The sequence below is a fragment of the Neoarius graeffei genome, chromosome 17, assembly GCF_027579695.1.
Source record: "Neoarius graeffei isolate fNeoGra1 chromosome 17, fNeoGra1.pri, whole genome shotgun sequence".
Taxonomy (NCBI): domain Eukaryota; kingdom Metazoa; phylum Chordata; class Actinopteri; order Siluriformes; family Ariidae; genus Neoarius; species Neoarius graeffei.
In genome coordinates, this window is record NC_083585.1 from 48,513,720 (window position 1) to 48,525,560 (window position 11,841).

General features: G+C 38.8%; 1 protein-coding gene across 1 annotated transcript in view; it reads left to right on the forward strand.

Annotated features, from left to right (window-relative positions):
- Positions 1 to 11,200, forward strand: part of nphs1 (NPHS1 adhesion molecule, nephrin) — a 265,377-nt gene extending 254,177 nt beyond the window's left edge. Inside the window, exons 24-29 of the mRNA XM_060897686.1 lie at positions 631 to 741; positions 1,277 to 1,319; positions 3,812 to 3,920; positions 8,549 to 8,624; positions 8,745 to 8,899; positions 11,081 to 11,200. Coding sequence (XP_060753669.1) covers positions 631 to 741; positions 1,277 to 1,319; positions 3,812 to 3,920; positions 8,549 to 8,624; positions 8,745 to 8,899; positions 11,081 to 11,200 — 614 coding nt within the window. The remainder of the gene's footprint in view (positions 1 to 630; positions 742 to 1,276; positions 1,320 to 3,811; positions 3,921 to 8,548; positions 8,625 to 8,744; positions 8,900 to 11,080) is intronic.
- Positions 11,201 to 11,841: the final 641 nt, after the last annotated feature.

Here is an 11,841-nt window from a genome sequence, read left to right on the forward strand (position 1 = left end):
GGACATGGGGAGAACATGCAAACTCCACACAGAAAGGCCCTCGCCGGCCACTGGACTCAAATCCGGACCTTCTTGCTGTGAGGCAACAGCGCTAACCACTACACCACCGTGCCGCCCCCAAAGAAAATTGTGCACAAAATTCTAGCTTTTTTTTTATTTTTTATTTTTTTAATGTATGCTGTACATTTTCTGCCACAGAAAAAGAACAATTCAGAGAAATCATTGAAAGCCCAAATATCGCCAAGACATTCATATCCAGGATGACATTCATGTCACTGTATGTAAACTTCTGATCACAACTGCTCATGCCACATTACTAAAATATTCATAAATGAGGCCTGTTTTTGTAAGGAATTACATATATAAATTAATTAATACATGTCCTCATTGTAATTCTGACAACTGAATGGTGTGTGAACAGGATATTCAAACATCATTTCAGACAAAGACTTGTCAAACAGCTAAAAGATGGACAGTTGTGAATAATGTATGCAGTGTAAAATGTGTCAAATTCAGTATTAATATTTAAATAAAATAATTCTTGCTGCTAGACTCAGGCTTTATTAAATCTATTAATTGTTCAGATGCCATTATCCAATGTCTCAAATATTTCCGCACTTCTTTGCTCAGTCCTAGCTATACCAGTCTACGTCATCCCCATCCTTGTGGGAATCTTCCTGCTGGTCAACGCTTTAGGCTACTTTCTATTGGTCAGGTGGAAGAAGAAAAAGAGTCTGAAAGGTAAAAAACAGAGCAGTTGGTGTGTCACTTCTTCACCACAGTGTTGTTAGACAGCATGTACTACTTCCACTAGCAAATGTATAACACTCAAAAGGAACAGCCTGTCTGCATCCTAATATGCCTGTCACTTTCAAATCCATCTTTCTCTGTCTCATCTCACTCTCATCACTGTGCGCATCTGTCATGTCTCTTTTCCTCAGCAGCTGTCATTTCCGCTGTCTGTCTTCTTACCTTTATCTTGCCCTATCACTTTCGATCGTCTTTCTATATTCTGTCTATTTCTTTCAGTTTCACAGTCTCTCTACTCGACTCTCAATTTCCCTCAAATCATCTTGTATTTCATTCAGTTTATTTTTTCTATGTATTTATGCCCTCACCATTCTTTATCAATTTGAAAAATATCATTTTTGCAAATTTGATGTGATTTGTAGATATGAGTTGATAAATAGAAGATTTGCCCGTTTTCACATAACAGCACAGTGTCTATGTATCTTAACCTCCCCTATCTTATTCCTTCACTTTTTTCCTCCTCCAGAGGGAGCAGGCAGCTTTTCAGAGGGCAAGAGGAGCGATACAGGGTGAGGCATGCTAATCTTATGATCAGAGTTAAATACAGCTACAGTAGCAGTTGCTAAATACCAAATTAAAGAAATACTACAGCACTTTACAACCTAATGTCTATCCAAAAAGTGTATGCATTGAAAGCAAATGTATGATTACCACTGACAAGGGTTAAGGATCTCACTGTACTGAGAAAAGAACAGAAAAGGAACTCTAAGGGCAGTTTTTGAATTCTGTCAACAAACATATTTGTCACATATACATTACAGCACAGTGAAATTCTTTTCTTATCCTAGCTTGTTAGGAAGTTGGGGTCAGCTATGATACAGGGGCACTGGAGTGGAAAGGATTAAGGGCCTTGCTCAAGGGTCCAACAGTGGAAGCTTGGTGGTGCTGGAACCCCTGACCTTCAGATCAGTAACCTAGAGTCTTAACCATTGAGTCACCACTGCCCTAATATGCAACTATACATTAAATAAATAAATCCTATATGTAGTACAATGGGTGTCACGGTGGTACAGTGGTTAGCACTGTCACCTCCCAGCAAGAAGGTTCTGGATTCGACCTCACAGCTAACTGGGCCCTGTCTGTGTGGAGTTTGCACAATCTCCTCATGCCTGCATGGTTTTCCTCACAGAGTCCAAAAACATGTAGATTAGGTCAAGTGGCTACTTTTAAATTGCCCGTGAATGTCTGTCTATGTGTTAGACTAGCGACCTGTCCAGGTTGTACCCCACTTCTTGCCCAGTGTCAGCTGGGATTGGCTCCAGCTCACCCACAACCCACAATGGATAAACAGAAATGAAAGGCCATTAGGCTGAAGAGTGACAGTGTTTATAGCTGCTATAATGCAAGTGATAACATTAACTAACTTGTTTTGAGAACATTCTACAACATTAACTGTATAAACAGTCAAAGTGCATCATGTGTATTTATAATTAATACCTTTAAAAAAATTCATAATTGGAAATTGTTGTTGTATACGAGGAAAAAGAGAAATAAAACATTAAGGACATACTGTTATAGGAAAATAATCAACTTCAGGGTGGTAACAGTAATTCCAATTGATGATGAGCCGGTGTTGTAGTCAAGTCACTAAACCTCAAGTCCGAGTCCAGTCTCGAGTCCCTAGTGTTCAAGTCCGAGTCAAGTCCAAGTCATGAAAAAAATTTCGAGTTGAATCCAAGAACAAGACTCCACCCGTACCATTTGACGGTGGCTGTTGCTGCCTTTAGGTAAAACCGTCTCTGCTACTGTGTTGGACTAACATTACTGCTCGACTACCCCATTTTAGTTAACAGGCTACAGATAAAGAGCTTGTTCATCACTCAGCAAGCCCCGCCCACTATCAACAGGGCAAATAACATGAGAGAGGGTTAACACTAGCAAGTTCATCAGTCAGCAAGCAAGCCCCACCCACTATCAATAGAGCAATAGAACATAGTGTGTCACTTCCTTCTCTGGGTGGAGTCTTGCCAAATGATGACTGAAGTTCGAGGTTGTCCCCATCGTCTCCTCGATAGTTCTTCTACATATGGAACACATAGCAGGGCATTTTTCCCACTGCACAAGAAGTCTGTATAAGCAAATCGGACAATCCTAGGGGCGTTCTCTCCAGGCATTTTACTGCCATTAACGTTAGTTTGCTCCTGAACATGACGTGTGAACAGGTTAATGTGCATTTTCTTGCACGAAATTAGTATAAAAATGAATGTAGATATAAATATCTTATGGTAAATCATTATGGTATTGCTGCAAAAAATAAAGAAAAAATCAGAGTCCTCATCTCCAATTTACGAGTCCGAATGCAGTTAAAGGAATACTCTGGAGTGAAATGCTTTTTAGGTCTATTTTCACATTATTGGGAGTGCATACGTTGAGTTGCTACCACAATCACATCAATTGCATGTGTTTTGAGAAAATTCGTTTTTTGTGATTTCAACCGGAAAGCTCTAACATGGGGCATGCCTTTTTGCTGATACAAAACGCTAGTTTTAAAACCATTGCAAAGCTCAAAACAACATGACAGTTCTGTGGAAGTGAGTAGAGGGTTCCTACAAACTGCAAGCCTGTGGTGAGTCACAGTATCATTGATTATTTCCTGATAACAGCATGCACCAAAGTGTTTTTAGAATTCCCTTTGATAAAATTCTTCAAAAATGTAATTTCAACAAATCACCCTTAGACTTCCCTTAATTGTGAATTTAGATTCAACACGTTTCATTGAGTTTGTTTTTCTCAGTACAGGGAAACGTGTCAAAATTATATTCATGGTCATTACATATATGATAAAATGGAATATTCCATTAAAGACATCTTTAAACCATGGTGTTTATTTGGCTTGGCTACTGTTAGAAAATATTAGCTGTGTCAGGCCATGCCAACTTTTCTGTTCACGATAAAACAGAAAAAAATGTTATAGCAGGTCAGAAGGAGCCTTCCAAATCAAACATCATGTAATCCTTTATTTTCAAGTATTAGATGAGAAATGCCTTGCCCTTTCACACAGGTCATCGGTGAGCAGCAGAGAACCAATCAATGCCTCAGCACAGCGAACGCTTCTCATCAACACAAGCTCAGAGCCAGACAGCAGCAGCGTCTACGAGAGCTATGGAGGGGTAAGGGCCAGAGTGGATGGTAGAGAAAAAGGAAAGAAAGAGAAGTAAACAGGGGACGGAAAACCCTGTCAAGTCATTCCTTATGGAAAAAATACATACGTACATGCACATCACATGTGGTCATTTGATTATGCAAGTTTTATATATATATATATATATATATATATATATATATATATATATATATATATTGTTTTTGTTTGTTTGTTTTTTTAATATTGCACACACGTGCATCTCAAACAATTAAACTATAATGAAAAAGTTCAATATTTTCCATCAGTTATTGAAAAAGTTCAATATTTTCACTTTTTTAAATAACTGATGGAAAATATTGAACGTTTTCATTATAGTTTAATTGTCTGAGATGCACGTGTGTGTGTGGTGTGTGTGTAATATTAAAAAACAAACAAACAAAATATATAAGCATTTTGCTCTTTTCATTTTGATAATTTTGCTATATATACACAACCCCAATTCCAAAAAAGTTGGGACAAAGTACAAATTATAAATAAAAATGGAATGCAATAATTTACAAATCTCAGAAACTGATATTGTATTCACAATAGAATATAGACAACATATCAAATGTCGAAAGTAAGACATTTTGAAATTTCATGCCAAATATTGGCTCATTTGAAATTTCATGACAGCAACACATCTCAAAAAAGTTGGGACAGGGGCAATAAGAGGCTGGAAAAGTTAAAGGTACAAAAAAGGAACAGCTGGAGGACCAAATTGCAACTCATTAGGTCAATTGGCAATAGGTCATTAACATGACTGGGTATAAAAAGAGCATCTTGGAGTGGCAGCGGCTCTCAGAAGTAAAGATGGGAAGAGGATCACCAATCCCCCTAATTCTGCACCGACAAATAGTGGAGCAATATCAGAAAGGAGTTCGACAGTGTAAAATTGCAAAGAGTTTGAACATATCATCATCTACAGTGCATAATATCATCAAAAGATTCAGAGAATCTGGAAGAATCTCTGTATGTAAGGGTCAAGGCCGGAAAACCATACTGGGTGCCCGTGATCTTCAGGCCCTTAGACGGCAGTGCATCACATACAGGCATGCTTCTGTATTGGAAATCACAAAATGGGCTCAGGAATATTTCCAGAGAACATCATCTGTGAACACAATTCACTGTGCCATCCGCCGTTGCCAGCTAAAACTCTATAGTTCAAAGAAGAAGCCGTATCTAAACATGATCCAGAAGCGCAGACGTCTTCTCTGGGCCAAGGCTAATTTAAAATGGACTGTGGCAAAGTGGAAAACTGTTCTGTGGTCAGACGAATCAAAATTTGAAGTTCTTTACGGAAATCAGGGACGCCTTGTCATTCGTACTAAAGAGGAGAAGGACGACCCAAGTCGTTATCAGTGCTCAGTTCAGAAGCCTGCATCTCTGATGGTATGGGGTTGCATTAGTGCGTGTGGCATGGGCAGCTTACACATCTGGAAAGACACCATCAATGCTGAAAGGTATATCCAGGTTCTAGAGCAACATATGCTCCCATCCAGACGACATCTCTTTTAGGGAAGACCTTGCATTTTCCAACATGACAATGCCAAACCACATACTGCATCAATTACAGCATCATGGCTGCGTAGAAGAAGGGTCCGGGTACTGAACTGGCCAGCCTGCAGTCCAGATCTTTCACCCATAGAAAACATTTGGTGCATCATAAAACGGAAGATACGACAAAAAAGACCTAAGACAGTTGAGCAACTAGAATCCTACATTAGACAAGAATGGGTTAACATTCCTATCCCTAAACTTGAGCAACTTGTCTCCTCAGTCCCCAGACGTTTACAGACTGTTGTAAAGAGAAAAGGGGATGTCTCTCATTGGTAAACATGGCCTTGTCCCAACTTTTTTGAGATGTGTTGTTGTCATGAAATTTAAAATCACCTAATTTTTCTCTTTAAATGATACATTTTCTCAGTTTAAACATTTGATATGTCATCTATGTTCTATTCTGAATAAAATATGGAATTTTGAAACTTCCACATCATTGCATTCCGTTTTTATTTATAATTTCTACTTTGTCCCAACTTTTTTGGAATCGGGGTTGTACAAGCATTTTGCTCTTTTCATTTTGATAATTATGGCCGACAGTGCAAAACTCAAAATATTATATCATTTCATTTCAAGTTTGACTAAAAGAATAAATGCCGTGCATCTCTCGGTCTACTTCAGTACACACAACCACAATCATGGAGAAGACTGCTGACTTGACATTTGTCCAGAAGATGATCATCGACATCCTCCACAAGGAGGTTAAGCTACAGAAGGTAATTGCTGAAAAGGCTGGCTGGAAAAGGTGCACAAGCAACAGGGATGACTGCAGCCTTGAGAGGGTTGTCAAGAAAAGTCCATTCAAGAACTTGGAAGAGTTTCACAAGGAGTGGACTGAGGCTGATGTCAGTGCATCGAGAGCCACCACACACAGATATCTTCAGGAAAGGGACTACAATCATTGCATTCTTCATATCAAGCCATTCCCGAACCAGTGACAACATCAGAAGCGTTTTACCTGGGCTAAGGAGAGAAAGAACTGGACTGTTCCTCAGTGGTCTAAAGTCCTCTTTTCAGATGAAAGTAAATTTTACATTTCATTTGATAATCAAGGTCCTAGAGTCTGGAAGAAGACTGCAGAGGAAGAGAATCCAAGGTGTTTGAAGTCCAGTGTGAAGTTTCCTCAATCTGTGATGATTTGGGGTGATATGTTATCTGCTGGTGTTGATCCACTGGGTTTTATCAAGTCCAAAGTCAATGCAGCCATCTACCAGGAGATTTTAGAGCACTTCATGCTTCCATCTGCTGACAAGCTTTATGGAAATGCCAATTTCCTTTTCCAGCAGGACTTGGCACCAGCCCACAGTGCCAAAACTACTACCAAATGGTTTGCTGACCATGATATTACTGTGCTTGGTTGGCCAGCCAACTCGCCTGACCTGAACCCCAGAGAGAATCTATGGGGTATTGTCAAGAGGAAGATGAGAAACATCTGACCCAAAAATACAGATGAGCTGAAGACTGCTATCAAATCAACTTGGGCTTCAATAACACCTCAGCAGTGCCACAGACTGATCACCTCCATGCCATGCCACATTGATGCAGTAATTCATGGTAAAGGAGCCCCAGCCAAGCATTAAGTGTATAAATGAATATACTTTTCAGAAGTTGGACATTTCTGTATTGTAAATCCTTTTTTGATTGATCTTTAATAATTTGAGATACTGATTTCTGATTTTCATGATCTGAGCTGTCAACCATAATCATCAAAATTAAAAAAAATTAAAAAAGCCTGAAATATTTCACTTGACATGTAATGAACATGGGGGCAGCACGGTGGTGTAGTGGTTAGTACTGTCGCCTCACAGCAAGAAGGTCCTGGGTTCGAGCCCAGCGGCCGGCGAGGGCCGTTCTGTGTGGAGTTTGCATGTTCTCCCCGTGTCTGCATGGGTTTCCTCCGGGTGCTCCAGTTTCCCCCACAGTCCAAAGACATGCAGGTTAGGTTAACTGGAGGCTCTAAAGTGATTTGTCTCTGTGTCAGCCCTGTGATAACCTGGCGACTTGTCCAGGGTGTAACCCGCCTCTCGCCCATAGGCTCCAGCTTGCCTGCAACCCTGTAGAACAGGATAAGCGGCTACCGATAATGGATGGATGTAATGAACATAGAATCTATGAAAATTTACCTTTTTGAATTAAATTATGAATATAAAAGGAACTTTTTCAATACATTCTTACAGAGATGCACTAGTAATCACACATGCAGAAAATAAATTTTAAAAAGATCATGTGAATTTGTATTTCAATGTTATACCCTGAAACTGCACAAGTACATTCAAGTAAATAGGTGAACTCATGCATCTGATAGCACACAGAAAATTAAATAATCATATGAGAAATCACATGTGAAAATGAAACCATATGTCCTGCATGTGCAGAAATAAATTAATCATGTTTTTTTTAAATTATATTTTATATAGCTCCCTTTTTACATTTTTTCTTGTCCACAGGCTGGCCTTACAAGATTGCTTCTGTGATCTATCATTCTCTAGGGCTGAATCTGCTTCCTCTTATTTCTCCCAATTTTTATGCTCTCCAAACAAATTAAATCTGATATTAAAATCCTTAATTCAGATTGCATTAATTTTCCATGGAGATACCATTACCCGAGCAACTCTGTGATTGTAGTCCCATCTGAATCAATCATGGTCATAATCATTATGGACTGTGTGTGCCTGCAGATGGACCCCCCCCCCCCCCCCCCCCCAAAAAAAAAAAAACAATTGCTGTTTCTCTTTGTCTTTATCTGAATGACAAGAAGAGATTACACAGATATAAATAAATAAGTGAGTAAGTAAGTAAGTCAGTACACACACACCCTTCCCCAAAATGGGAAAGCTGATTCCATAGACATGACATTTTCTCCTGGTGATATCGTAGCCTGGAAATTGTTACTTAATCGTGTTACTCATGCTGAGCATGTGTGTGTGTTTTGCAAGATGTTCCTGGTACACTAGAGTTGCAGCAACACCCTAACTAAGCTAGTAACATTTACCGTGGATCAAAATTTGCTTTACTGATTATTATGCTCCATCATGTTCTCTGTTCTAACCATAGAGCAATCACTATTACTACCCCACTGAGGCGTACAGTCCAGCTCTTTATACCCATTTAGAGACACCACAGAGGTTCGGTAAGAACTCAGCACACAAATGTACACAGATCTTCATGTTTTTTGAAACATTAATGGAATGTTCAACAGTCTGGGAAAGGTGAAATGTGCTTAAAGATTTAGCTTGTGTTGTGTCTGCAGATAGCAGACACATTACAAACCCGATCAGCCATGATTATGAAGAAGTCAGGGACTTATGGCCATACCAGGATCTGTTTGGGTCAAATCTTCCACCTGCAACAGCTCTGAATTTCATAGCTGATGGATCAGGCCAGGTTCCAGCATCCACTTATGAGGTATGTTTGAACTAGCATTCATTTGAAAATACATTTCAGGGACAAATACTGTAGTTGCATGTGCAGGTATTCACACAAGGCCAATCCAGGATATATGGTGATGGGAGCATGTTAGAGCACTATTTGAACACGTGGATAATTCCTTCACCTCAAATGTATTTAATCGGTAAAGATGTGTTTCAGCTTAAACATGTTGAGTCGTTCATTATTTCAGTCTTGCTTGTATGTTTTTCTAACACTTGAGGGCATTCAGTTATCTTTAAAAATGTACATTACAGGGCTGTAAAAGGTATCTTGAAGCAAAATCTCTTTCTTCCTCAGCATTTAGGTTTAATGTGGAATTATACATTAGAAATTATTCAGATCCAAATAATATTGCAACCGTATTACTGTATTTAATTGTTTTTACAGCCAATATACAAAATGGTATTACTGAGCTAAATCGTGTCTTTTGAGGCTGATAGACAGCATGATTTAATTTAACTAAAAGATACAATTCTATATCTTTATAAAATGTACAAAAAATATACAGAGCCCTCCATGATTATTGGCACCCATGATAAAAATTAGTAAAAAGGGTTAGAAAAAAATCCACTTTTAGGTGAAGTCGCTTCATCTCACTTTGCAAAAAGGAGAAAAATCCAACCTTTAATTGAAATAAATGTATTCGGAGAAAAACAAATCCTTCATCAAGAAATAATTTTCAACAAAAACACCCATGCTACTATTATTGGCATCCCTGCATTTAATACTTTGTACAACCTCCTTGTGCTAGTAAAACAGCACAGAGTCTCCTATAACATTTTATATGGTTATGCTTGTGTCACACTGTCTTGTATCTTGCCATGTAAGCGTTGTGTGGGTCAAACGCCAAGAAATGAGGCGTATTTTGTCCAAAATTAAAGTCCTGCGATGTACACAGCGTATGTGTGGCGTTACCGTGGCGTATCTGGGGTTTGTATGGGGTGCAAGGGACGTAAAGTTATGGCTTACTGAGGTGTATGATGTGTTGCCACAGCGTAACCGTTTTGTTGGCATGGCGTTTTGTTCTTACATGTGACGTTGCTGCTGCGTACCTGTGGCATAGCTGCAGCGTTCACGCTGCGTTCATTGTTATTCATCACAGTTAAGAAAGCGTCATGCCAGCAAAGAAGTCAGGACCCAAGAAGGGCAAAGGAAGAGGGAAGACATCAGCCGCATCCACCCAGCCAGCCCTGGAGCCACCTTCATCAGAAACGTCAACTAAAGCTTTTGCATGGTGTAATAGGTGTCTGAGCAGCATTCCCGTTATGTCACTGCTGCGTAGCTTTTGTTTTTACGGCATACACATGATGTATGTGTGATGTATCAAAGCTGCTATGTATGTGCTACGGATTTTTAAGTGTGGACTTAAAAATGCACCGCACCCTGGCATACAAGGAGATCGTGTTACGCATCCTAGAGTATTAGCTACGTAAGCTGCCGATGCTGTGATGTTCCTTTCTTACTGCCACATATCCTGATATGCCATACATACACAAGGCTGAAATGCCAATGTGTGACACAAGCCTTAGAGATACAAAGCAGAGTGTCTGAAACCATTCCTCTTTACACAATCTCAGATCTCCAGATCATCTAGGGTCCGATGCCACACTTGTGGCTCAACTAACCTGATTTATTCTGGAACTGAGAGAGAGCACTAAGCACAGAAGCTCATGTCTATTAACTTCCTATTGCTCAATGACTGATTTCCTTGGATGGAGGTCTATAGCAGCATCAGGCAAGTTTTATTAGGCTGATCGTGACTTAGAATTTGAACCACCACATTGAAATCTGGATCCATTTGCATCCAAAAATGAGACTTGATTGGTCTTTTTTGGCTTTATTTGGCTGAAAAGACAGCAAAGAAGATATGCTTCAGGAGTGGGTAGGATTGGGGAAAAAAGGGTCACACATACCGTACACATCTAGATCTAATGATAAAATGTGATATGAAAGTTAATAAAGTGCACCATGACCAAAGGGGCCACTGGTAAATATATCAGTTTACTAGTCTATGTAACCCCTAGTATGGTGATTAAAACATGCAGGGTACATATTACTAAACCGACTTCAAATATCAAACATTAATACATTTAAAGTAAAGCAAATATTGTCTAATCTTTTCCTTCAACTTGCTACTCTTCTTCATGTTTTCTCCAGCAGGGTAGATGGTTTGGTGCAACTAATCTGGACCCAGCGAGTGGAGTTAACAATTCTATCGCTTACAGACGCAGAAATAACTCAGACTTGCCTTTTGAACTGAGGGGTGAGCTGGTTTAAGAGTTCACAGAATGTTTGAAACTCCTTAATAGGTCTGTACTTTGCATGGCATCACTCAAAGCATTCATCAGTACTATATTCTTTCCTTCTTTAGCTTCATTAGATCTGTCTAAGTTTAGGTTATACACTTCCATTGGAATTTTCAATAGCCACTTTTTTGTCCATTGACTAATTTTAGCCAAATAGCCCAAAACTATGTTTTATGTATACTGTGTTTTTATTAATGAACTTTTAATTAAAAAAAGACACTTCATGTCATATGGAAAAAAAAAAGAGACCACTTCAATTTTTTTTTTTAAATCTGCATCTCTGTGTATGGCAGCCATTTCATTCCAGTGTCTGAGTGTCTGTGCTGGAATTCCAACACAAGCACACCTCCTTTTAATTAATGAGGTACTGATTAAATGATCACCTGAACCAAATCATATTTAACGGAGAAAAGTATTAAAAACCACTGCTGTGGTCATCACTATCCTCTTGCAATAGGACCAGTTTGGATAGCAAAAACAGTGCTAGTAGTACCATAATTTAATTGGAATACAATATATATATATATATATATATATATATATATATATATATATATATATATATATATATATATATATATATTCATCATGCCAAAAAGAGTTAAAAAGAAA